The following is a 27,034-nucleotide window of genomic DNA, read 5'->3' on the forward strand; positions in this document are numbered from 1 at the left end:
GATTTTGAATGGACTGAGCTCAACGATTGAAAAGAGATTTTGAAATTATTTAGCGCGTGATTTAATTTGGTAAACTTTCGGGATGTTACATCATGTCACACGTTTTCCATTCTGCTTCAAGAATAGCAGCACTTGTTTCTCGGCTTCAGAACACGGCATCACGCAGAGGTCATTAACACGGCAAATGTAACTTGAGCTACTAGCTAGATTTTGGTGAGACAGAGTCGACGATCGAGGTGACCAATCTAGATGGAGCGAGCGAAAGAAAGGCGTCATCGCTCATCACCAACATATTCACTTCGTTCGGCAGGCTGGAGCTGGAGTGGTGTGAGAGAAAAACACTGTTACCTGGCTGGTGGCGGGAGGCTGGAGCTGGAGTGATGTGAAAGAGAAACACTGTAGCGCTGGAGAACTGCCCACCAGCCGAACGCAGTGATTATATATACTCCCAAAGTTTCCACTCTTCTACTTGTATAATCGTATCAGCTAAGCTAGCTACGGGGTATGCATTTCCCTGTGGCTAATGATGGTGTCAGCGACATCAACCGGCATGCACACCAAGCACAAAGCTAAGGTCTCTCCCATTTAATTTGGAGCCCAGATGCAGCATGATGAGCAGCACTAGCGCGGTTAGAGATCCAGATCCTTGCCTGAAAATGGACGCAGGCGGAGGAGGATTGCCCGTCCGGCCCTGCCATTTATGCGCCAGGCAGCCTTTCGCTGCTCCCTTTTTGCCCGTACTTGATGGTGCGTGCTGGTGCCGGTGCCGGCCGCCGCCCGGCTCTCCTCTCCCCCTCCCTCGTCGCCAAGCCACCCAGGTGCATATGTCTTGGCGCGGACAAAAGGCAATGGGTAGGGGATGATGCGCAAGCGTGACTGCCCACTAGCCACCAGCGACGCTCGCGTGGCCGTGCGTGGCGATGGAGCCGCCGCCGCCGCGCGCGCTCGCGCTGGCGGGAGGGAGCACGGGGGTGGTTTTCTCGGCTCCGGCGGCCTCGCGGTGCCTCGGTTCTTGCCCGCTCGCGGCGCATGGCGCGCTCTGATGTGCTGTGCCTGTGCCCTGTGCACGCCATGTGCGGGGTTTTGGTTTGGTTGGGATCACTGTGCGCGCGCGCGCGCTCTCTCTGTTGCACGGTATGGTGACATTGAGGGAGGCGACGCGGGCCGTGCCACACATTCGCTGGGGACAGGCGGACAGGCTCCTCCTCCTCCCAGTCTATATCCTCCTTGAGATCAGTGTCACTCTTGGGCCACGTGCTCCTGTCCAGGATATTTTGCAGGCCAGCCACACGACACACGATTGCAAGCACGTACACGACGCAAAAAGGACTATGTTTAGATGTCAAAAGTTCTAGATGCGAAAAGTTTTGGATGTAAAGTACTGTAGCGTTTTGTTTGTATTTGGTAATTATTGTTTCGTCATGGGCTAACTAGGCTCAAAAAATTTGTCTCGCAAATTATAATCAAACTGTGTAATTAATTACTTATTTAACTATATTTAATAATTCATGCTTGTGTTCAAAGATACGATGTGATGGGAAATCATATAAAGTTTTGAAACTTTGAGTGCATCTAAACAAGACCTATAGTAATTTACAAGCAGCTAACAAAGAAGCGTGATTCACAACTCAGAAGTTTGTTCGACAAGGATAAACTTGGTCTTGGACCATGGACAGTCCTGGTCAACCTACCATCGATCTGTTCGGAAGGGTGGCTGACTGGCTTGCTGGGTAGTGCCAGCACAGCCATTCGGACGAGTAGTGATGTCAACCAGCCGCTTGACTTCCCTACTACGTAGCCACAACAGTAGGAAGTTCCAGCCTGCCGAAGCCGAACAGGCCGACGCGGGTAAAAAAAAAATGGAAGTGACATGATGCCGCACGACGCCCACGCCACACGCGCAGGGGGCCTAGTCCTGGTCCTGTCACACAACACCAACGCTGTACGTTAATAATCAAGTCGTCGGTACAGTACGCAGGCTCGGCCCGCAGACAGGTGGGCCGGGAAAGCCCCGCTCCGGATCAGGAGATCAGCGGAGCCCGTGCAGCCTGGCGCGGGCCCATCCTGAGCTGTCTCCCGCGGATGGAGCCCACTTCGCGGGCGCCCATTGCCTGCCTGCCTCTGCCAACAAGATGCAAAATTCAAAATTCCAAAACTATCACATCGAATGAGAATCTTATATGCATAGAGTAATAAATCTAGACGAAATAAAAAATGAATTACATAGTTTGTTGGTAAATTGCGAGACGAATCTAATGAGCATAATTAGGCTATAATTAGACACTAAATTGCTATAGTACATATGCTCTAATGATAGATTAATTAGGCTCATTAGATTCATCTCGAAATTTACAAACGAGTTCTGCAATTAGTTTTATGATTAGTCTATGTTTAATACTTCAAATGTTAAAAGATTTCCTTTCAAAATGTTTACAGCATGCATCTAAACGAGGCCCTGTTCTGTTCCGGTAGTCGTAGTACCTGAGGAGTGGGGCACCTGATCTTCTCCGTACCAACAGGCAACAACTCGTCGGGGCCTTCAGTTTGGTGCTTTGTTTCTAATCTCCATGCTATAAAATGGTAAGAGAGACACTCATGTTGCGGCACCGCATCCTTCGTAAACAAGTGCCGGAGAGCACCAGGTGGAGGAAAGGACCAAGATGGAGATGTGTTGATGGTATATATAGTGGAAAAGAGAAAGGGCCAAGAGGTCAATTAATCAGGACTTGAGAATGACATTGTTGCGAGTTCATTCTCTGCAACGGTGAGAGATTGGTCCAAAACTTTGAAAAACGCCCTCGGACAGCAAAGACACACACAAAGTAGCTAGAACCTTTTTAGTTTTTTGTTTTGCGAGAAAACTTTGTAGTTCCTTTGTTTCTGCCCCCCCCCCCCCACCCCCCACCCAAAAGTCTTCCTAGAGATAACAATATCATGAAACCAACTCCATGGATCAGTGGTTTCATCATTAGATTGCAACGTGAGTTTACATCCCCAAAGGAAAGGGATGTTGCCTGTTCTTTTTCTGAAATCTGTTGCCTGTTCTTGACCATGAGCCTGAGGAGACGAGAAGCAAATGTTCTTCTTACCAAAACCATGGCCTCCACTATAGTTGTCCATGCAGCTCGCAGCCTGTTGGCCCGCCCCAAGCACGGCCCTGCCCGCTCGCCACCGTGCCCGGGCTTGGGCCGCCACCCCAGCCCCTGGGTTGGCACGGCCCGGCACGGAGTTAGTAGGCCGGCCCGATGTTGGCCTGCTAACTCCAATGATATACCGTCTAGACAGCCCACCCCAGAGGCCACAAGCCACAACGCCCCCTCCCCCCAGGCTCCAAACCCTATCCGCCCAGCGGCCAGCGACCGCCGCCGCTCCAGGCTCCCCTCCGACCCCGTCCCCCCCAGGGTCCCCTCCGACCCCGTCCGCCCAGCGGCCAGCGACCACCGCCGCTCCCCCCACCCCCTCCCCCCGCACAGGTGGCGCAGCTTCACTAACCCAGGCGCATTCGTCGATCCGAATCCCCAACTCTCCGATCCAAGGCGGACTCCCCAAGGCCAAGGTCCCTTCCCACGCCACCGTCAAGATCCGCGCGCCGCCACCGCATGGAGGAGAGGGCGACCGCGAGTCTGCGATCGCCAGCGGCGAGACACCGAGACCGCGACCCCGCTGGCCCGCCCCGCCGCTTCCTCTCCTCGCTGGCCTCGCCCCCTCTCGCTCTCCTCTGCGCTACTCCGCCGCCCCTCCCGCGGCCGAGTACCGGCGCGGCGGCGCCCCCATCATGGGCCGCCGGGGGGGGAGGGGTGGCGAGCCCGACAAGCAAGCCGGGCTATGCGGGTTGGCCCGGCACAAAACAGGCCTGTGGGCTCGTGGCTGGGCCGTCGGCGCAGCCCGTGGGCTGAACCGGCACGTCCCGCTAAGGAATAGAGCCGGGCCAGGCACGGGCCGGAGGTGAACGGGCCAGGGCAGGCTCGGGCTCGGCTCGGGCCGGGTGGCCCGAATGGACATCTATAGCCCCCACCCGCAGGCAAATGCGGAAACAGTATCCAAGTATCCCCGGACGCCTCAGGGGCAAATCCGTCCGCACGCGGCAAAGAAAAGGGTCCATTTGGATACGTGTGCCTATATACGAAACCGGCAAAAAAAAAAAGAGGGGCAGAGCGGGGAACAATCGAAGAAGCGCGTCCCCCACCCGCCTCGTGCCGTGCCTCCTCCCCCCCGCCGCGGGTCTCCTCCGCCGTCCTCCTCCTCCTCTCTCTCTCCCTCTCCTCCACGCCACCAGCCCACCACCACCACCACCACCCACACTCCACGGCACTGCACCAAACCAACCGCGCGCACCCCGCATCAATTGCCCTCCCTCGCTCGCCGCCCGCAGAAGCTTCCTTCCTTCCGCGGGACACTATCGGGAGAAGCAGGCGCGCGCTCCTCGGTCCATACATGGCGTCGGTGATGCACCGGTCGAGCTCGGACGGCGGGTCGAGCAGCGGGTGGTCGGACGCGGTGGCGGCGGTCGCGGCGGCCGCGGAGGACCGGGCCGGCTGGGAGGTGCGCCCGAGCGGGATGGTCGTGCAGGCGCGGGAGGACGGGGCGCCGCCGAGGCCGCCGCCGCCGGAGATCAGGGTGCGCGTCAAGTACGGCGGCGCGCGACACGAGGTCCCCGTCTCCCCCATTGCCACGTTCGGTGAGTCCGTGCCTTGTCTCGCATTGCCTTTCGTCAAAGCCGCTTTCTCCATCTTGAGTTGATGCTCCATTAACTTGGTTCGCTGCCGCCGCCGCCGCCGCCGCCGCCGGCGTCGTCGTCGATGCTTTTCAGACTCTAGTTTATTTCAGCGCGTGGTTTATTCCCTTCCTTTCTCGCTTGGGCGGGTAAAACCGGCAAGGAAAAGCCTTTCGCTTCTATGCTAATCGCGGCGATCAATCTAATTACCCTAATCAAGTAGTAGGTGAGAAAACATTTTTTTTCTGTTTTTCCAAACACTTTTCTTTTTTTTTTGGTAAAATTTGACCTCATCATAGTCATAGGTTTAAAACTCTTGCTGGTAAAATCGTGGCTTGCACATGATATTATTCTATAACAAAAACAAAATCTGGGCTCTTGAATTTGACTTGGCTTTTAAAAATCGCCATGAGCTCCGGCGGCGGCGCGTGGAGGAATTAACGCCGCCCGCGATGTCAGGGACAGCGAGCGAGACAGACATCGTCCCCTTTTTCTACTCGTATCTTTTTTGTTCGTAGAACTAGAATCTCTCTCTTCTTATTCAACCGGAAAGAAACAAGGCGCCGGGAATATTTCGTAGTACATGCCACATGATCTGCTGAAGAATTTCGCTTCGTGAATGGGGAAAAATTCCCTGCCCCAAAATCCAAATCCTTCTGTCCTTGGCCGCCGGCTTCGGTGCCCCGCCACGCGGCCCCGAGGGTTCCGAATCCACCAGTTTCCTGTCCTAAATCCTGATGAAAATGTGCCTGGAAATCAGTAAATCATTTGATGCTGAAACTTCGAAAAATCCGTGCTTAGGCCACGCAGTTTCATCAACTTTGCTAACATAGCGAGAAGAGAGAAGGAAAAAGTTTCTGAGATGAGAGAGAGGAGTTCCACACTTCCACTATCAAACTCAGCCAACACTTAGTCAGCACAGTATTGGTAACTGTCCACTGAGACTGGCGGAGCCGTACTTGGATGATTCCTTCCGTGAAATCCCGGCATCACTGTCTGCTCCAATGGAAGCCTTCAAGGTGATGCAAGCGCGGGTACTTAGTCGCGGATCACGAGGCTGATTAAATCAATCAGTTTATCTAGTGATCGGTGAGGCTGGGGGTTCGCGGGGCTTGCTTTGCCATCACTTTGCTGGAGGCCGGAGCGGAGCACTCGGCGGTGACGACGAGAGCAGGCGCCTTTCCCCGACAAAGCGACGGGGGCGCTGCCAGTGCGGGATGCGGGGAATCCAGGGGCAGGATGGCTCCCACGTGTACGGGCGGCCCCATCGGACGGCCTGGAGGTGCTCTGGAGACTCGGTTGTCCCGTTGCACCGACACCTTAGGCGGCAAGTGATCGCCACGCTACTTCGTTCACCGCGTAGACTGTTGTGTCCTGCAGAGGAAGGGGGGCACGTTCTAGCATCATCTCTCGTTGAACTCGAGCCCCATACATGTGTGCTATATTTTTTCTAAGTCCTGCAAGTTTTTTCGGGGGACAGTGGAAATGGTCTTGCAAATTTGCGTGCTTCTAAAGCGCAATGCCGCAAAAAAAAAAAAGCTAAAGAAAAAATGCCTATATTTTTGTGATTTATCAGAAAGATGTAGTAGCTTCCTTTTCTTTTCTTTTTTTGGCAAAATTTTGGCGCCAATAAAATGGCAGACCTGGTCGCTAGGATCTGGCCCCAAAGTGCCACAGACAGAATTCATCGTGGGTGTTAACCATCACCAGCAGAGCAAAAGTACCGAGAAAAGCCAGCTTGAACATTGATGGCACGCGTTAATATCAGCACCAAAATGTTGGTGATGATGAGCAGGCAGTAGTTGCAGGTCAGGAACAATCAGCTGCATGTACGGCACTGTGCTAACCAACTGCGCGATCCGTATGATTCGTGCGTGCAGGGCAGCTGAAGAAGCTTCTCGCGTCGAGGACGGGGCTGCAGCCGGCGGACCAGCAGCTGACCTACAAGGGCCGGGCGCGGGGCAACACGGAGTACCTGGACGCCTGCGGCGTGAAGAACAAGTCGAAGCTGGTGCTGGCCGAGGACCCCGCCAGCCTTGAGCGCCGGTACATCGAGCGCCAGAAGAACGCCAAGATCGAGAGCGCCAACCGCGCCATCGGCGCTATCGCGCTCGAGGTCGACAAGCTCGCCGATCAGGTTAGCCTCACCGTTGCGCGAAGCTGCTACTTCTGTCCGTGGTGGTACTGATTGATGAAAAACTTCAGGCGATTGATACTTAGCTGGGCTACTAAAAATTAAAATAATAGGCAGTTTATTTATAAGTTTATCTAGCGTGTTTAATAAAGAAAAAAAGAGAGAAGGCATGCTGTTTTTGGTGGAGTCATGGTGCCAATCCGTGCTGCTTCGGACATGCAAGCATGGGAGTAGGGTTGGTGCATTGAATGGCGAGTTGAGAAATCTGTCCAAGGAATTGGGTGAGCAAATTGATTTTGCATGAATGGATGTCCTGCCGATGTGGGCATGTAGAGCCGAGCAGTGAAATTCCCACATGGTCCCCGAGTCCATTCATACTAGCCTATTGTTTAGTTGCAAAGTTCAAAATTCTAAAAGAAAAATTCGACACCTGTATGGAGACTTAAATCTAGACGAAATAAAAAACGCATTGCATAATTTGCTTGTAAATCGCGAGACGAATCTAATGAACCTAATTATGCCGTAATTAGACGCTAAATTGCTACAGTAATGTTACGATAAACAACTTCTAATGACGAATTAATTAGGCTCATTAGATTTGTTTCGCGATTTACAGACGAGATTTGTAATTAATTTTGTGATTAGTCTATATTTAATACTTCAAATGTAGAAAGATTTTTTTTCAAAAACTTTACGGACAGCAACTAAACAAGGCCTAGAATAGCTAGCTGCCCATCCCAACAGGGGCACAACTTGAATCCCTGACAAGGATATGCTCCTGCAGGGTGCCATTATATTGCTTCTCCTCTGATAACGATGACGTGATTCTGATGATGCTGATCAGGAGAAATGTTCCTTTTCTTGTCGTAGGTCACCAGCATCGAGAAATCGATCTCCAGAGGGAACAAGGTGGCCGAGGTGCAGATCACGACGCTGATCGAGCTGCTGATGCGACACGCGGTGAAGCTGGAGAGCATACCTGCAGTCGGGGACTCCTCTTCACAGAGGAACATTCAGGTACACCTACACTCACTGCAGGGATCAGGCTACTGGCTAGCATGAGCACCCAGATCCAGACCAGTTTCAGGGCCACCGGCCTATTGGTTACAGTAGCAGTGTAGCATTGGTATCTGAAAATATCTGGCCTGCGAGTGGCCAAGCAGTGCCATGGCAATGCAAGCAGTGCCATGGCAATGCAAGCAGTGCAAGTGTTCATGAGATGGGACTGTAGGCAGCTGTCTGTCACACCTGTCACCGGCTGGTGAGTGAAGCGTCACAGGGGGGTTCTAGTAAACAGTTGGTAAGGGCCAGGGGCAAGAATTCCACCTACAGCCTTTTTCCTGCTGCAAACGTGTAATGCCGATCATGCAGTGCCTCGGCGCCAGCTATCTCTGCTCCTAGGTTGTTCTATGGTGAATTCAGTCTCTAAAGCAGTGGCTTTATCATTCCCTTGGATGGCCTTTTATAGGTTTGCAAAGAGTGTATGGCAAGAAACGCAAACTGCCACGACAGGAAAGCTAGAAGCCGGGGGCTTCGTGGGCATGGATGATTAGAGATGTAAAAAGTGCAGAGACTTTTATCATGGTTGTGATGGTGTCTTCATGCCACCTCAAAGATTAGGATGGGGAATTCCCTTACTTTTTTTTTGTCTGAAACCATGGCATACTGAAAAACGATCTCATTCAGCAAGCCTAATATATACTGCAAATGAATGAGATTAACATCACCGTGTGTGAAGTAATGCCTTCTAATTCTGACAGGCGTGTGTTTTGCAGGCGAAGCGGGTGCAGAAATGCGTGGAGACGCTGGACGTGCTCAAGGTCTCCAACGCGCGGCTGCAGGCCGTCGTGGTGACGACGAAATGGGAGACGTTCGAGGCGCCAGCCACCACGCAGTGGGAGCTCTTCGACTGAAAATCGTCGATCAGTAAAACGGATACGTGTATACGTGCGTGGTGTTTGTTCTGTTATTTTCTTTACTTTCCGTGCTGTGTTGTATCAGTTTTGGTGCCCATTCGTTGTGATCGTGGTGAGCTGGTAGGTTAGGATGCTAGAAGAACCAAAACCCCACCATTAACTGTCTGTAATCACACAGCAAAATCATTTCTCCCCGCCGGCTGTAGTCGATTGATCGGCCCTAATAAAGAAAAGCAACACCGTTCTTTTTGTATCGTACAGACTACAGAGTCCATGTCCATCTGATGACGGTAGAGAGTGCGTGCAGAAAGTGTTGGTAACACTTGGGTTTTATGGTCGGGTTGGCTAGGCGGGGCGCTCTAACTTGGTATCAGAGCCGAGGTCCTGGGTTCGATTCCTCCCAGCCACGCATTTCCGCTGCGCGATTTCCCCTGCGTCTCTCGTGTGCTGAGACCTGATGCGGGCTACGCCGGGCTCGCACGCCGTAGGGGAAATGTTGGACCAAGGATAAAGGCCCCCGCCCCTCCCACTATAACACCTGGGTTTTATGGTCGGGTTGGCTAGGTGGGGCGCGCTAACATGGTACCAGAGCCGAGGTCCCGGGTTCGAACCCACCCGGCCACGCATTTCCGCTGCGCGATTTCCCCTGCGCCTCTCGTGTGCTGAGACCTGCTGCGGGCTACGCCGGGCACTAGAACCTACTGCGGGCTACGCCGGGCTCGCACGCCGTAGGGTAAATGATGGACTATAAATAAAAGCCCCCATCCCTCCCACTATAACACCTGGGTTTTATGGTCGGGTTGGCTAGGTGGGGTGCGCTAACTTGGTACCAGAGCCGGTTGGCTAGGTGGGGCGCGCTAACTTGGTACCAGAGCCGAGGTCCTGGGTTCGATCCCTCCCGGCCACGCATTTCCGCTGCGCGATTTCCCTGGCTGCGTTCGCTGAGACCGAAGTGCTGAGACCGGACAGGTGGCACAGCCCCGCGGCTCGCCCGGCTCGCATGCAGTAGGGGGAATGTTGGACTGAGGATAAAAACCTCCACTCCTCCCACTATAATACTTGAGTTTTATGGTCGAGTTGGCTAGCTGGGGCGCTCTAACTGAAAGAAACTAAAATTTGCATGCAGCGGTCGACGACGGCTTTGAGAGTTCAGGCACCTGTGTGCTTACGTGTATACGTACCGTGGCGGTAGCAGATAGGAAATTACAATCCAGAAATTAACCATCGACGCGCAATTGTCCTTTCACAAACAGACTTGCATTTGCACAAGTTATCAAAATTTGGCATATAATGATGTCGGAGTGTGCATAGAAAATTACAATCCTTGCGGACGACGGCACAGTAAGTCGTGAACCGTCCTGCTGTGGCAAAACTAGCTCATTATTCATTTTCAGAGCGGCGTCAGGGCCGTGAATCTATCTACTACTAAAAAAAGCTGGCACTTCTTATGTCCGTGGCAGCACCTACACACGGTAGGAACAACCAAATCCGCCAGAAATAACTGCACCTCCAACCTACTCCACAACGAGACTTCAGGGAATGGAATCAGTGTTCTACTCCAGAGTTCTACATCTACATTTGGTCCCAGTCAATAGAACCGTTGTTCTCAAAATTGTAGGAAGGTTGTTGGAGGCGGTTGCGGCCCAATCTGCTCATCATGGCGAGGCCTGAAAGCAATATGTACAAAGTCCGTCAGAAAAATGAAGAAGCTGTTGATAAGCAGAGCAATTGCTTTTCTTGTAATCGAAGGCTAGTTATGAGCATATACAGCTGATTCCCGAGTAAAATTGGCATGGCAGATACAAGGCATTTCATATAATTTTGGCAAGACATGTCTGTGCAAACAAGTCGGTTTTTACCAATATTCCTTTATATTAAAAATTCCTAGGAACTTCACCGTTACCAAAAGATCATATTACTTGGGTCAGGATAACATATCATTCTTGCACACAACATAATTTATACACAGGCCAAAGCATGACTGAAAGAAAGCTGTCAAAATTTAGTAAAAAATGAGTGTGTATAGAAACAACCATACCTTCAATGACTTTGTAAAGCGATGACCACCACCGATCAGCTGGGACCTGATACTGATTTAGAGTTTCGTCAATTTCAGTGTTGTGCTTCCCTTCTAGAACACTTTGCAGAGTGATTACAGCATCCTTTGTTCTCCTGAGGATATTATTTCCCTCAGCAGCTTCTAGGGTGAGGAGGTCGCTCTGTGATGGTGTGAGGCTTCTAGCAAGCGCAAATTGGGCAGCTTCTGCCCATCGATTAGAAGCAACCCATCTCCTTTGAATATCTTGCAGCTTGATTTCTTCCCTCCGTGATCTCTCCTCCCCACTTCCAAATACAAGACTCTGTGATCATTTTTCATCCAAAAAGAAAGATGAATTAGCACACCTCTGAAGCCGGTGGTGTAGATTAGCACAAAAGGGGAGGTACAGGATTGCATGCAGACATGTGATAGTTCTCGTCAGTGGCACAACATGGCAAGATTAGCAAAATGAATTCAATATTTGATGCAAAGTACCTTGAGGTATTCTGCGTTGCTAGGTCCTGTACTCTGCACCATCTTGGAGAAAGCACTTTCCTCATTGCTCAGAAGATTCTCAGGTGAGTCAAATTCCAAAACCTGAAAACACATTATAAAACTGAATTGCCAACAAATATAATGATGGGATGAAGTGTGCTGCAATTTTGCTTTAGGTATCTCACTGATGAAAAAACACAGCAAATAAAGACCTGTACAATATGAACAAGATATGACGAAGGAAACACATTACCAACTACAAACAACACATCCAAATTGTGAGGGCTACTTAGCTTCTTTAGTCCTGATTTTAGTCTTTTGAAAACCTAAGAACTAAATTCGCCATGATTAAATTTAATGTTGGTTCGGATTGATAAAGAAATGACACTAAAATGGTCTAACAATTGGTATCCATCCAAAATATGCAAGTACTGGCAACTTTAAAAATTGCAATAATCAGCACATGACATGAAAATACTAACATACTGACTGTACAAATAGGTTTACTCAAGAACATACCTGCCCAGCACTTAGAATAAGTAACCTATCACAGTCAATGACAGTGTTCAAACGGTGGGCAATTATGAGCATTGTGCAACTCTTGAATTCTTCACGGATGGTTTTCTGAATAAGAGCATCAGTCCGTACATCAACTGCTGCTGTCGCCTCATCAAGAACAAGTATCTTTGCTCTTCTCAGCAACGCACGAGCTAAGCTCAACAGTTGCCTTTGTCCAACACTAAAATTTTCACCAGCTTCAGAAACCTGTGCCAATAAAACAAAGCTCATGTTAGTGAAAATTTTCCGCATTGCTCATTCTGAAAAAAATGAAAAATCTTTAAGACAAATGCAAATGATTTTATTCAGGATTACTATCTAGAGGGAAACATAATTATATTGTTTACCAATCAATTCAATAAAACAACGTTTCTTTGACACCATATACTCATTCACAGGTAAAATAATGAAAATTAGAGTACCAAATGCTGTCACATGTCAGACTTAAAAGTCTCACTGAAGACTGTCTTTCATAAACTATGGCATATCTGTACAAACATACATGATACATCATTTATACAAGAAAACAACAACCAAGAAAAAAAATTAATGGATATGAAATTTGACATAAACAAAAGCATGCATGCTGCATACCTCAGCATCTAGTCCTAAGGCATTCCTCCTGATAACATCCTTTAGATGAGCCCTTTCCAGAGCCTCCCAGAGATCCGCATCATTGTGCTCATTAAAAGGGTCCAGATTAAATCGAACAGAACCTGAAAGGTCATACATAAACATTTGCTACATAAAAAGCTAGAAATTACAAACTTACATAAAGCTAGAAATAACAAACTTACATAAAGCACCTCCAGTGCTAACATATATTTTTCAGCAACATACCTGAAAATAGAACTGGTGCTTGTGGTATTATTCCTAGAACTTTGCGCAGGTCCCAAATTCCAAACTTGGAAGTGTCACAATCATCAATCAATATCCTCCCTCGTTCAAGCTCCACGATACGGAACAAAGCATTAAGCATGCTAGATTTACCAGCACCTGTTCTGCCAACAATTCCCACCTTCTCACTTCCATTAATAATGAAAGATATGCCATGAAGAACGGGTGGAAGTTCTGGTCGGTATCGAAGAACGACATCTTCAAACTTGATGACACCTGATGATGGCCAGCCAGGAGGTGGTCTATGGTCCTCAATGACAGGAGGAGCTTCAGAAGGCAACTCAATATATGTTCCCACCCGTTCAACAGCATTTAAACTATTTTCAGCGAGACTAGCAAGACGAAGGACAGCTGTGAGCAAATTGGTAATATTGAGAGTGTAAGTAAGAAGTAGACCCATTGTAGATGCAAAAGCCTTCTGATTCTCTGCTCGTTGATTTTGCATAACAGCAAAAGTTGCTGTGAACCATATCATGATGCCGCCCAATGTTTCCAGACGAATAGCTAGCCACCTATTTGAACTCATGTTCACGAGTGTGAACCTAATGTTGTTGTCCATTGATCTCCCATTTATGCTTGCCATTCTATCATAGGCTTTATAAGCACGGATTGTGGACAGACCATTCAAAGCCTCTGAAAATTGAGCATACACGGGAGATCTTGTAATGGAATCCAGACGCTTCACCTCGCGAGATGTTGTCTGAGATGAACATGTATACAAAGTGTCAACAAGGAAAAAGGTAAACTATAAATTCATTAATACTACCAAGGAAAGAAAGCATTTGAAATTTTTTCCTTCTATACATGCCTGACTGTTCTAAGCAATCTAAATCATGCAATGTAGGGAGCTGAGATTGTTTGTTTTAGTGGTGATTGGCAGAGCTTATTTCTGGGTGAGATGGAACTTCAGATCTGAGCCATTCTCATGTCGATGTCACGTTGGTGTTTATTTTTAGCATGTGTTTCATAATGAAACTTTGATTTCAGTCATATATTGTGTTTGGTTGGCATACCTGGTAATAAAGGTAAGCTGCATAAAACAAAATCAGGAGCGGCATGATGGCCCAGAGAGACATAGTGCTGACAAATCCGATGAGAACAAAAGTTGAGAGCAATTGAGATATTTGTGCCATAAACATATTGACAAAGACAGCAACATTCCTGTCAATGTCACCCAAATCCTTTGAAAATCTGTTGATGATCCGTCCAAGTGGGTTGGTATGAAAAAATACCATGGGAGCTCTTAATATTGATTGGAGCATGGCATCGTGCAGCCTTTTTGCTGCCCGAAGACTTGATATAATCAACCAGTAAGAGTTTGAGAGAGTGACTAGAACCTAAATAAAAATATTTCACTTTATTAGCTCAAACCCTATCAATCATAGACACAAAAAGAGAGCACAAAATATCAAAGGAAACGATGGGTATGAATACCTGCCCGAAAGAAAGAATTCCATAGATCAAATTATAGTAACCAGCGCCATGAATTTTCAGAGAACCCTGATCAGTCCAAATGCTCAACCATGTGCTACTTGAAATACGAAGAACTTCTGTCAATGCATAGCAAAAAAAGAGTATGGAAACCACCCACATCCCTCCCAGTGCATTTTTGTAACTGCAAGATAATGATACTGAGTAAGCATATATTGCAGACCAACATAATCAGTAAAGACACTTTACAATATGTAGAATGCCTCAAGTGTGAATGAATATTAAATTTTGAACCTAATTACAATCACAGAAAATATTATCTTTTACCGTGAAAGGACCTTCCCACTGACAACCCCTGTTTCCCTTTCCTCTTGCTTAATAAGAACAGATTTCCCCGGTTTTGTTTTGTTAGAATCATCCTGGCTCTTCTTCGAACCTCCATCAACTATCACAACGTCCCCATTCTCAGTTTGTTTTGCAACATCCTGTGATTTGCTTTCATCCTGCTTCTCTTCTACTTGTTCCTCCATTTTTCCAGCATTTTCCATGAGCTTCTTGAAGAGTTCAGCACTGTTGCTAAGTTCATCAAAAGTGCCCTCCTCTTTAATTACACCATCATGAATCAGCAGTATTTTGTCGACATATGGCAGAAAATGCAGCTGATTGGTAACAAGAACCCTGGTTTTGTGCTGTAGTTCATCTTTGATACATTTGTCAAATACCTGCACATGCACTCACTCATTTCAGTGACAAGATTCTGTAGTAGCACATGTATAATAGGAAAACTTAGGAAAAGAACAAATAAGGCAGAAAGCTTAAATATTTTCTAAAGCATAAACCTGAATTGCAGTCACTAATACCAGACAGTGCTATACCTAAAGACTAAATATGATTATTATACGATGTGATACATGGAACATCTGATATGAGCTGTATGAACTATTTGTCATGTAACTCTGAAAGGTTGAATATAATCTATTGTCAGGTTGCAAGAATTTTGGATGTTTGTTGATGGGGTCTGGGCTCTAGACTCTCTATGCTTCCTAGATAGATGGAACCTCAAAACAAGGATCGCGGACATCCTATGTAGAAGTATCATTTCCAAATATCAATAGCTCACTGTTTCCAGTATGTGAGTAGATCGTAAATAGATAGCATGAACAAGATGGTATATAATTGATAGTGAATGCACCTGACGGCCAACATGGGCATCTAATGCACTGAGTGGATCATCAAATATGTACACATCTGAATCTGAATACACAGCTCTTGCCATTGAAACTCTTTGCTTCTGCCCCCCGCTAATATTAACTCCTCTTTCACCAATCTCTGTGAGATCGCCGCCCTGATAGAAATCCATTGTTTGTTAATTTGCAACAGAAAATGAAAGCACCATGCACCAATATTAGTAAACAAGAAAGGTGTGACCAGATTACAACATGAGATATAAAGGAACATGTTCCCAAGGAAGCTCCCTCTGTATCAAATGAAACCTATAATTCCAAAAAATTTATCTGAACAGTGAAATCTGAATATTTGTATTTAGAACTTACCGGGAGTAGGTCAAGGTCATGCCGCAATGAAGTTACATCTATTGCTTTCTCATAGCGTGGAGCTTGAAAGGGAGACCCAAACAATATGTTGTCCCGGACCTGTGAGGTCATAGTTAGATCGCTGAAGAAGTTGTACAAGATTCAACTCAGCAGACTTAAGAGTGGAGAATCTCACAGTAGCATTGAAGATCCATGAAACTTGAGGAACATAGGCCACCGATCCACGAATAACCACTGAGGTATCTGATCCCGACACTGGTGGTATTTCTCCAAGCATGGCAGATATGAGAGAAGTTTTACCCTCCCCAGTGCTTCCTACGATTGCAACTAAACTTCCAACAGGTACATCCAGATTAACATTTGATAAAGTTGGTCTCTCAGCCTGCCAACATTGAAAGAATTGGTTCTCTTAAAATCAGATGGAAAAGGTAATGTGAACAGCTTTATACTAATCTTGAAAGGAGGATATCTCGATATAAGACTATAAGAGATAATAGCACACCTTGAGTCCTATGATGTACTAGGAAGATACCTATAGAAGTCATCTACTTTCACGAGACAAAAAGTCAACTACTATAAACACTAGAGGTGCGATTGCAATAGTGAAAAATAAACAAATGCAGGTGGCAAGTAAAAATATATGAACATGAATTTACCTGTGATTCCCATGAAAAATACCCATTCTTGATAGAAATCGCTGGAAGCTCAGGATCAATAGGTGGATTTGGCAGAAGCAATCTCTCTTCAGCCAACAGGAGATCTTCAAGACGCTTCAATGATACCTTACAATTAACCACCTGTTGAATTTACAAGAAAAACAAAAAAGGTAAGCAACCATAAGTACCAAACATAACGGCACAGTCAATGAGGGCATTATTGGTATGAATCAAAAATCCAGTCCAACTATTTAGCTAGATAATTTTTATAAGCCATATTTAATTAGCTAGATAATTTTTCAAAGCCATATGAATATGAACACGTAATAAGGGGAAAATGCATGGCCAGCAATCTAAGAATCTAGTAATTACATATAGAAATTGGGATGCTTTGTAATTTCCAAGTAGCTTTAAAAATAACTTATAAAGGAAAAGAAAACATTATCCTACACACCTGAGTTATCAGATTCGGCAGCATAAAAAGTGGGAACCTTAAGACTGCAAATAATGAAAGAGAGGTAAACGCCTTTGCTGGTGTCAAGTCACCTCCCAGAAGAGAATATACGCCAAATGAAACAACAGTGACAACAACCGGGATACTGTTCAGGATAAAGCTATTCAGCTGCAACAAGGAAGCAATTGATAAGAATAAGCGCGAAGATATCAGAGTTATATTTTGAAGGCAGAAATATGGTGCACAATAAAACTTCTCACAAATCAACTTATGTACAAAAATGTCAATTTTCAAACTTGTGCAAAGATATAAGAAATATACCGCAGCAAGCAACTGAGCCCTGCGGAACCAAGAAAGTTCATCATCGCGGATGTCCTGCACCTTTGACTGGAAGCTTTGCTCCCAAGCATAACACCTAACAAAAGAAGTTTTTGGAAATTAAAATAGGTATAACCAAAGCTAGGTGTTAGTAATAACGAAATAAAAAACAAATATTACATACTTGACCGTATCCATGGCAGCTAATACTTCATTCATGAGACTGATTCGCTTGTCGGTCCTTTGCAAACCCTCCTTGGTAAGTTTTTGCATTTTGCTGATGATGACTGTCTGAAAAAAAAACAGAAACGATAAATGCAAGTCACTTTTGACGTCTGAAAGCAGTATCTTACAGAAACTTCAACGGTCACTGTTTATTTGATAGAGATGTGTCAAGTTTACAAATAGAGGGCTTAAGATGATACAGCTAAAACTGCATCATCAACCTTAATTGGGAAAAATGTAAAGAGTGGAAGGAATAGATCCATCATAAACGTTTAGTTCCAAGATCAGTTCATCTATATATAATGTGAAATAATTACTCAACAACCACAGCTTCAGGTTATTAATTTTTGGCAATTGCAGTAGATTGGATAGAACACGTACAGAAACCATTACCAATGGTTTTTCCATAGAAATATCATCATATTAACATAATAAAGCTTATTATAATTTTTTTCCTCCATAAGAAAAGCATACATGGTAAGAGCACAAACATGAGGGGGTACAGCACCAACAAATAAATAAAAGGTTCACCACTGCATAATTACAGGAAGTACATCAACTCCAAATACAACACAAGAATGTGTATATGATGGACATCTTTTCTCTAGCAAATGCAGCAGCCAATTCACCAGTAACAATGGAACTGTCACTAAAACAGACAGCATAGATACATAGACATGCAACATATGAAATTTCAGGACTGCATGTTCACAAAGAGAAATGTACCTGAACTGGAAACAAAAGAACCAACATGAGCGCACCGACTAATGCTGCAGGTCCAAGCTGTGCATATAGAAGGACCATGGAAATAACAATGCGGAAAGGCGCAGACCATAGACTGTGAAGCTGCTGGCACACTTGCTGCAAAGGTGCAAATGTAAATTAGAAGGATGCAAAACACACACACAAATGGCCAGGGCACAGTATCAATACACACTTCTCTCTCCTTCCTAACAGTAAGCCAATCCAATAACACAAGGCAGGTACCTGAAGGGACTCCGCATCAGTTGAAATCAAATTAGTAATCCTCCCAGAAGCAAACTTCCTACGACTATCATTAGTCAGTCGCAAGGACTTGCGGAAAACAGCTGCGATCTGTGTGATAACAAAAGGTTAGACTTTGTTGAAAACTTTGATGTTCATACATAGAGGAACCATAGGAAACAAGGTAGAGACCATGTAAAGAGTCCTTCTAGATGCTAAAAACGAATTCATATAAAGTAATACAATAACCAATAAAACCAGATAATGACAAAGGAAAATTGGGAACAAATATTTTCCATTATCTCACTAAATTCCCTACAATTATCTGTTAAGGCTATTTTGCTTATCCAATTTGCTTATTATCTGACATATCAGGACTTGCAACCCCCAAGGCAACCATAAGGTTCATAAGTAGAATAGTGATCTCAAGAAGGGAACAAGAGATTCCATGGATGCCTGCTGATTGCATAACCTCTTAAAAGAAGGGAAATAAAGTTCTTGATATGCAAGAAACACATACCAATGTGGACCTCAACCTGAAACCGACACGCATGACATTCTGAAAGTATTGTGCCTCAGCAAGAACTCCTAGAGACTGAAAATGGAAGCAAAAGGGTTACTCAATTTTGAATCACTAGGATCACAATTGTTGCTTGGAAGTTCAAACACACTGAAACAACAAACAAATGCAATGCACAACATGCAAGAAACGAAAATGATCCATACCACTCCAGCAAAGATTGAGAAAGCGTAGATGTACCCGCTCCAAGATGGAACACCATTTTGCATAGACTATCGGGAAAGAAAAAGAGTTTAGCGCCTTATAGTGGTGAAATGCAAATAACATAGTGTGCTAGATTTTCACATTGCATGGTCTGTTCTAGAATCAATGCACTTACTAGTCTATTAACGATGGTTACAAGTGATTAATGAAAAGGAACATATTAGGATAACTGATAAATGAGCACTTCTATGTTATTAACTTTGAAATGTCACAAAATGAGAAGCAATACCTCTAACAACAGGTTCAATATGAGTGGACCAACAAATTGAGAAGCATCATTGCCAATCTGCAAATTTGAGGGAAACATATAAGATGCTGAGAATAACACAGAATGTTTATAATGGAACAAATATGAAAAGGAAACACAGGGAAAATCGTCTAACGGAATGATATGGACAAAAAACTGACCTTAAAAAATCCTCCCAGCCAGAACCTGAAAGTTAAAATAATTAATCACTACACGCACAAATATCAAATCAACATATAGGTATCAGGTGTACAATTGCACATACCTTCCCCAAAGGCTGCTGTGAAGAGCTCGTAACAGCCAAGGTTTTGGTTTTCGAAGTTCATCATTCCAGCATTTCTGGAATCTGAGATAGGATTGAGTCGTTAGGATTTGAAGGTCCAAGTATTCATCATTTCAACAAGGAGAATGGGAAAACATACCGGCTATACAAAGTTTCAGTCTCATCCCAGCTGTCTAGTTTCCAAATATCCTTATCTGTGATAGGCCTTTTATATCCTTGTTGCATTAGAGGAGTCATCCATGAAAAGAATATTCCTAGCAAAGTAACACGATAACAAAATATATCATTATTCAAACAGGGATACAAATTTAGTTATGTATATTATCTGATAATGTGTAACAACTTCCTATCACTTACTGGAAAATACGTTGACATGTCTCTCAGGGCAAATCTGCTCTCCACCGGGAAGAGGTTCATAATCAGTATTGTCAACCAGTGCCTCATTCCTGATAGGGGTATAACCCGGATAAGGATCCAAACTAGGCAGATAAACCACCATGAGAATTCCAAACAAGAACTGTACAAAAAGAAAGGTTTAGCATATAACAGAGATAACACCAAAATATTATTATAGGACAACTATAGAAATGATGCAAACCTGGCATACAATCTCACTGCAGTATAAGTAAAAGATTGAACTGCATAGGGGAAAAACACCAAGTTAGCCCATTATAAAATTCTTAGCATGACAAAAATTGCGAGTCACCACCAAAAATAATTTCATCAACAAAATAGATGTTACAAATGTACTGTACCTCGAACTGTAGTACTGCCTCACTGAGAGCACAAGATTAAACATAGCAGCTTCCCCAATCAACACATAAATGACCACAAACCGGATGTACCATCTAAACTCATAGATATAAATTCTTGTCTCCAGCAGAATCATTACAAGCATACAGCACCAACCAGCAGATTCAATGATCAATGAGACAATCTGTAAAATTGCAGATTTTAAATACCCGAAAAGATAAAAAAATGTACAAGAATATATTAAGTAAAGGACACACTGTAGTTTACATGATTCCATAGGTAAAAGAATATATGAGTAAAGGATACACTATAGTTTACATAATTCCATAGCTACTGAGGAATTGTTTGCAGTTGATTATGGTTATCTATCCGATTCACATTTTCTGTATATTGCAGTTAACTCTTATTACTATCGTTCACTGGCAACAAAAGTAGAAGAGAAAAAATAGCTCACTGGCATCAATAAGTAGATATTGGAAAATGAAAGCAAGTATGGCTCGGGATAATTGATTGATTAGGGTGCAAAGCAGATGTACAAGATATATAGGCAAGGATGTCCTAGGGTTTATGGAAACAATACCAATCAACGGAGATCCTTGCCTAATCTAATACTTGACCTAGAAATCATCCTGGGAGGGGCCGGCACACGGCAGACAGGCCCATGCGGCCAGCAGCCCTACAGCCCAAAGGGCCAGCCGAACCATGCTAACCATATTATCTAACAGAAAACACCATCTACTATGAGGATTCAAGGGGCCACATTTAGTTACTTGGATCGTATTTTCCTACTAGGTGGCCTTTGCAATGGGGCTGAGGCTGAGCAGTAGTATCTTAAAAGAAAAAAAAATTGTACATCCAGTACTTGTCAGGTGCATCTAACAACACTGCTTTCTACAACTCTCACAAAGTATGTCCTACAATCTAGTACTACATACTAAGGACTCAGTAAATATACTTGCCAGGGGAGCAACATATAAAGTAAACAGATCTTGGTAAATGGTACCGTATTAGCCCTCTCACCTCAAATGGAGCAAGGCCTGGCTGCCCATCCAAGTTCATGATGGAGGTACCAGTGGCAATCCGGTATAGTGGCTCAGCTATGCAGTACACCACAAGTAGCCCAAGCATATAATTGTAGTACGGTGAACGTAACTTGTATCGCTGCACTGTGTAGTCCCTCGTTGTCCTCCATATACGATAGAAGCAAACACCAAAGAGTGCGAGGAATGAGATGCACACCACCAGGGTGTCGATGCCGCATGGAGTGTAGGCACCGAATGCGTTCTCCACCACATGCGACCAAGCACCATGCCTTACTGGCTGGCAATACCAATCCAGTGGGTCAAACCCCATCTCGCCCCCTCCACTTAGCAAACCTGCTCTTCACAGAGTTCTGATGTCCTCCTGAATTCAAGAAGTTAATCAGAAAAACAAGAGAAAATTCAGCAAATGAGCATTGTAATTCAACATCAATCTACCATGAAACTAGTCTACTAACCCAAAGGTCAACTAGGAATTAACTACTTTTGGTTTCTAAACAGTGTAACGCTGATAATTTCACCAAGCAAAGACATACACAGGGGCAGACTCAATGTAGGCATGGAGATTCAATTGACACCCAAATTTTTTTCGGGAAGTAAACTACACCTACCATAATCAGGTACAAGTGTGGCTCAACCGCTCAACTTGGATGGCTCGGTAGGCTGAGGAAGAAGAAGTATCACCTAATGAAAACAGCAATGGATGGGCTGGACTGGACACGGGCACCACGAAGCAATAAGTTCAGCACACGAATAGAAAACCAACTAAACGGGCAGGGAGAACACGTACAAACAAAGCTAGAATTACTTGCCAATGCAACAAAAAGGAGAAACTAAAATCCACGAGCCGACGAGCGGATGGATCTCCGCCCCACTTGCCACCTCCACTCACTAGCCTGACGGAAGAGCGGTGCTGCAGCGGCGCCACATGACAGCCGTCCACTACAACAGGCCAAACACAAAAGTGCAAAAGGCGATATTAACAACGAGGGTTTATCATCATCCCGACAGAACCGAGAATCCGCACCACGAATGGCCCAACCTCGCGGGATCCTCCCGCGAAAGCTGCCGCGAAAGGTCCGAAAGGGGGAAATAAAAAGCTCGCTCGCAACTCTCTCCGTAAATTTTGCGCTGGGGACCTGGGGTTTATCTTCTCCGCTCGCGCGGCGCACAACGAGAGCCACCTACCAAACCACACAAGAGCTACGCGACAAGGCATGGCATGCAAGTCAGAGGAACGCGCGCCGCATGAAAAATCCGAAGCACGGCATCCGCGATCGGAGGATCCGCGGGCGGGGGCGGAGTCGGAGAGCTCACCTCGGCGGCGGATCAACTGGAGCGGCGGAGGCGGAGGCGGAGACGAGGCGTCAACATCCCTCGCGGTGGCGGGCACCTCTCGCCTTCGTGGGAAGGAGAGGCGGCGGAGGTGATACGGAGACGGAGTAGTTTAACAGAATGGCAAGGAGAGGGATGCGGACTAGCACGCTGGGGGGGGCTACTGACCGGATCGAGCATCCTCTCCTCCATCCCTATTCCCTACCCCACCTCCCATTCTGTCTACAGTGCTTGCTACAGTATGATTCCGTCCTTTACTCGTCCATTTACTGTCTCTGTGTTTGTGTTTGGATTCTTCAACAAGCTTTTTGAGGCCGTGTTTAGATGGAGTAAATGCAAAACATAAAATTTTTATAAATCGTTTACATAGAGTACTAAATATAGTTGAAAAATAAATTACATTATACAAATGGACTGTAATCGCAGGACGAATCTAATGAGTCTAATTAGGATGTGATTAGACACTAAATAGCTACAGTAATATTATAGTAAGTATGCTCTAATGATAAATTAATTAGACTTATTAGATTCGCCTCGCAGTTTATAGACGAGATCTGTAATTAGTTTTGTGATTAGTCTATATTTAATATTTCAAATATTGAAGATTTCTTTCCAAAAACATAAAATGCAAAGTGATATAAACGCACCTTGATTTGAGAGAAAAATATATGCAATTGGTGGGTTTCGTTTCGTCATTGGTGACGGTGTTACTGCCCGCAGCCGCTTGCCTTTTTGTAATCTTCGGCATCAGCAGTGTCCTGTGTACTAGACCGCAGATCATGGGAGGATTATGATATTATTAGTGTGGCTTGGGGCCATAACACCTTTGGAAAATTTACATCAAGGTCCTCTAATGAATTCAGGTTGGTAACTTAGGACCCGTCTGGTGGCCGGTAGAAAGCATTAATTAATCCGAAAAAGGTACCATGTGAACGGCACGCTCATCGATCCAATGACCAGGCTCGGACCAATAAATTTGATATTTCGCTCGCCATCTTCTTTTTTTTTTTTTGCGGGAACAACGCCTCATATGTATTCACCTATCTACGACGCAAAACGAAATTTCACTCTAGCAATCGCGTTAGCACCCTTTCATTGTTGAGTGTGTTTGTTCGAAATTTCAACCGGGTCCCGGAGCATCCCATTACAAGACAGTTGCGCAATATGGTCTACGTATAAATAGAAGGAAAAAGGAGGTCAACAAAAGCGAAGTAGTGCAGGGGTATTTTTGCACAAACCACACGTCGTCTTCAACCTCTTGTTGTTTACTAGTATTTGTTCTTGATGAAGTAGACCTGCCCTTACTAGATCCTGCCATGGCCGATGGGGCCTTCCTACCTCCACTTTAATTCTCCGCAAATCAATTAAAACCAATTAAAATATGAAGTGGTTTTGGTTTCCCGATCGCGACGCGACCACGCGCGAGATTCGGTGGCAGCTTTGAGGTTCGGTGTGGACGACGTCACTGCTGACGAGCGGCCGATCGACAAGGATATTTCTTGTGGAAAAAGATGCTTCTTCGAAACAACCGGCACGTTGTGCAGTGTGCGTGACAACGACTCCTCTTCCTTTGCAAGCTCGATTTCCAGACGGACTGCTGCACAAAACATTCATCAGCAGCTGACTTTGTGCATCTCGTTTCTCAATTAGCATATCATTAGGTTCCAGGAGCAAGATTAGCAGTCTAGCACCGTTTGTTTTTCTGTTCTATATTTGGCGGAAACAATTGGCTGTGGTAAATATCAAGCGGAGAATGTCAAGGTGATGCGTCAGCGTACTGCAGATGCTGAGCCTGAGATTCACGGTGTCCAGTGTCAAAAGTGACAGCTCACATACATCACTACAAAGGACAAATAAATGGAGACACACTTATTAAGATGTCTCCTAATTAATCAACTTGCGAGGAAATGTGTCTAATCTCAAAAATCAAGTATACAAATGTGGAATTAACAAGGGATACAGCGTACTGCACGTTCACGAGCGTACGTGCCAACACTCCCGCAACTGATACGCAGCACTACACAAGTAGGACTTTTTCTATTCCATTATTTTGTTCAGGAAAATCATGGCCAATCCCATGGCATAAGTACAGTCTTGACGCAGCAACACTTGGTACTCATTGCAATTAGTCAGATTATCTTTTGGCCTGCCATTGACGTCTGCTCTTAGCTAAGGAGAAAAAAAGGGTTCATTTAAAAATAAAAAAAGTCGTCAGCATGGATGTGTCGTCCTGAGCAAGCAGAGTTTTCTGCCGGCATTCATAGGGAAAATAAAGCATACTGCACGATTCGTGCCAACATATATAGCATACTGCAGGATTCGTGCCTATATATATATATATATATATATATATATATATATATATATATATATATATATATATATATATATATATATGTCACTGTTTCTGCATCTAAGATTGGCGTCTGCGCTTATCGCAGGAGCAGAAAGTCAGTTGGTTTGAGAAACAAAAAAGATTGCCACTCGAGTCTGCAGCTCTAGCCATGGGCATCGACAAGGATATTTCTTGTGGAAAAAGATGCTTCTTCGAAACAACCGGCACGTTGTGCAGTGTGTGTGACAACGACTCCTCTTCCTTTGCAAGCTCGATTTCCAGACGGACTGCTGCACAAAACATTCATCAGCAGCTGACTTTGTGCATCTCGTTTCTCAATTAACATATCATTAGGTTCCAGGAGCAAGAAGATTCATGCAGGTGAGAGAAGAAAAAAACAACAACAAGAAGAAGATCACTTACTTATGTCAGAATTTTGTTAAGGGGAACTAGAACCTGTCTATCTTTGACCAGGTTGATGAACGGAGTCGTCAGCATGGATGTGTCCCGAATGGGCAAAATCCTCGCCCGGATCTTCTCTGCTGTTGTTTTTTTGCAGGCACCAGCTGTTACTGCATGTCAGCATGTGCTGTCTGTTTTCAGCTTAAGCTATTATTACCCAATGCCCAATTTGGCTTAATGTCAGTCTACATGTTATCATTAATAATCACATTGAGTCAAAAAGCTGAAGTCAGGTCAGAGAACATGTACTTGTCCTGAAGTTGTTTCTGGATCCAGGGGATGAAGGGGGCTACCCCCTGGAATCAATGGAGAGCGCTAAAGCCCTCCAACAAATTTCAATCATAAATGAAGAAGAAAAGGAGGAGGAAAGAGAGGAGAGAGAGAGAGAGAGAGAGAGAGAGAGAGAGAGAGAGAGAGAGAGAAATAAGCCTCTTCTAGATCGATCCGCCACTGCTTAGGACACAATACGTTTCAAAGAATTATACTAATTATACTAAATGATAATGGGGCACCAGAACCACTTGCCTTTTTTTTCAGTTTGATGATCTTTATTACATATAATAAAGTAATCCCTCATTCCCTCAAACACTGTGGCCATGGGTCCCGAGCAGGTGAATTGAATTCCCGGATCAAAAAGCTTGGGGCAGGTTAGGAGCCCGTTAGACATTTCCAGCAAGTGCGCGTGCCTGTCGCGTATCTGCATGGAACGGAAGCACAGATATCAGAGCACAAAAAAGGGGATATTTTGCGTGCTCTGCAGAGATACGGCACATGACCGTGCTAGGACCGAGTCAAGAGAGTACAGCTTGTATTGTATCACCAGCAACTTGCATTTTTTTAGGGAAATCACCAGCAATTTGCAAGTTGCAATTCACAGGCTAGTGTAGTGAAGCATTCAGATTCTGCAATGCACTTGATCCATCAAATGGGCCTCCAAGCATCTAATCAGTCACTGGATCAGAAAAGTTTACCTGCATAATTGATGGGCCTCATAGATTGAAATCAGACAAGACGGGAAATCAGGAATATACTAGATGTGCCTTTCAAACTGGCTGTGGGTCCATGGGCTGAATTTTATGGGCCGGAAGATCCAACTGTTTGTCTTTGAGAGTTCGCTTTAAAAAAAAGGGACTGGATCACTGTAGGTGGAGGCCGCCGATAGCGTTACCGGATGGATTATTAATCTATAATAATCCTAGCATGGGCTAGATGCAGAAAGAGAAGCCCAAAGTTACCTGTTGGATTACCAATTTATTTATCTCCTCACAAACCTGGAGCGTTCTCATCGCAGAGTGTGGCAACAAGTAAATACGAGACTAGTATATTCTGTCAAGTATTTATTATAGTACATGCAGATGATATGGTTCCGACCTCGAATCTCGAAACCGGAAACTGAAGTACTGAACGCCGACATGAACGAAC

General features: G+C 45.1%; 2 protein-coding genes and 1 long non-coding RNA gene across 9 annotated transcripts; 2 read left to right on the forward strand and 1 right to left on the reverse strand.

Annotated features, from left to right (window-relative positions):
- Nucleotides 1-4,152: 4,152 nt before the first annotated feature.
- On the forward strand, nt 4,153-9,022 carry LOC120683097 (BAG family molecular chaperone regulator 1-like). The gene is made up of 4 exons (XM_039965111.1): nt 4,153-4,678; nt 6,595-6,851; nt 7,719-7,865; nt 8,624-9,022. The coding sequence occupies exons 1-4, from the start codon at nt 4,435-4,437 to the stop codon at nt 8,759-8,761; spliced, it is 786 nt and encodes a 261-aa protein (XP_039821045.1). The 5' UTR covers nt 4,153-4,434; the 3' UTR covers nt 8,762-9,022.
- A 481-nt stretch (nt 9,023-9,503) lies between these two features.
- On the forward strand, nt 9,504-10,183 carry LOC120681985. The gene is made up of 2 exons (XR_005678159.1): nt 9,504-9,572; nt 9,612-10,183. It is a non-coding gene; the product is annotated as an uncharacterized LOC120681985 (long non-coding RNA).
- LOC120681984 (ABC transporter C family member 2-like) lies at nt 10,004-22,975 on the reverse strand. 7 transcript variants are annotated; one of them, XM_039963687.1, is made up of 31 exons: nt 22,798-22,902; nt 22,293-22,422; nt 22,092-22,193; nt 21,461-21,844; nt 20,443-20,624; nt 20,286-20,325; nt 20,045-20,204; nt 19,827-19,941; nt 19,670-19,750; nt 19,566-19,590; nt 19,387-19,443; nt 19,100-19,165; nt 18,894-18,968; nt 18,377-18,484; nt 18,116-18,250; nt 17,349-17,455; nt 17,168-17,261; nt 16,847-17,014; nt 16,393-16,533; nt 15,912-16,118; nt 15,737-15,835; nt 15,376-15,528; nt 14,511-14,905; nt 14,187-14,367; nt 13,766-14,089; nt 12,696-13,452; nt 12,450-12,571; nt 11,817-12,062; nt 11,298-11,399; nt 10,803-11,124; nt 10,004-10,431 (listed from the first exon to the last, which is right to left on the reverse strand). In XM_039963687.1, exons 4-31 carry the CDS (start codon nt 21,791-21,793, stop codon nt 10,337-10,339), a joined length of 4,890 nt encoding a protein of 1,629 aa, XP_039819621.1. In that variant the 5' UTR covers nt 21,794-21,844; nt 22,092-22,193; nt 22,293-22,422; nt 22,798-22,902; the 3' UTR covers nt 10,004-10,336. The 7 variants fall into 7 exon arrangements, 6 of the variants coding, with proteins under 6 accessions (XP_039819621.1, XP_039819622.1, XP_039819624.1 ...); XM_039963688.1 differs by lacking the exons at nt 22,092-22,193; nt 22,293-22,422 and having other exon boundaries at nt 22,798-22,975; XM_039963690.1 differs by lacking the exons at nt 22,092-22,193; nt 22,798-22,902.
- Nucleotides 22,976-27,034: the final 4,059 nt, after the last annotated feature.

The sequence above is a fragment of the Panicum virgatum genome, chromosome 7N, assembly GCF_016808335.1.
Source record: "Panicum virgatum strain AP13 chromosome 7N, P.virgatum_v5, whole genome shotgun sequence".
In the NCBI taxonomy this organism is placed as follows: Eukaryota; Viridiplantae; Streptophyta; class Magnoliopsida; order Poales; family Poaceae; genus Panicum; species Panicum virgatum.

Bases quoted from the DNA above. Each gene is read 5' to 3' on its own strand.
- LOC120683097 (XM_039965111.1), top strand. From the start codon at position 4,435: ATGGCGTCGGTGATGCACCGGTCGAGCTCGGACGGCGGGTCGAGCAGC. The intron at 6,852-7,718 runs GTTAGCCTCACC...TTCTTGTCGTAG, and splicing joins TCGACAAGCTCGCCGATCAG to GTCACCAGCATCGAGAAATC. The intron at 7,866-8,623 runs GTACACCTACAC...TGTGTTTTGCAG, and splicing joins CTTCACAGAGGAACATTCAG to GCGAAGCGGGTGCAGAAATG.
- LOC120681984 (XM_039963688.1), bottom strand. From the start codon at position 21,793: ATGGGGTTTGACCCACTGGATTGGTATTGCCAGCCAGTAAGGCATGGT. The intron at 20,625-21,460 runs GTGAGAGGGCTA...GCAATTTTACAG, and splicing joins CAGGCCTTGCTCCATTTGAG to ATTGTCTCATTGATCATTGA. The intron at 14,368-14,510 runs GTAAAAGATAAT...ATTATCTTGCAG, and splicing joins AGTGGGAAGGTCCTTTCACG to TTACAAAAATGCACTGGGAG.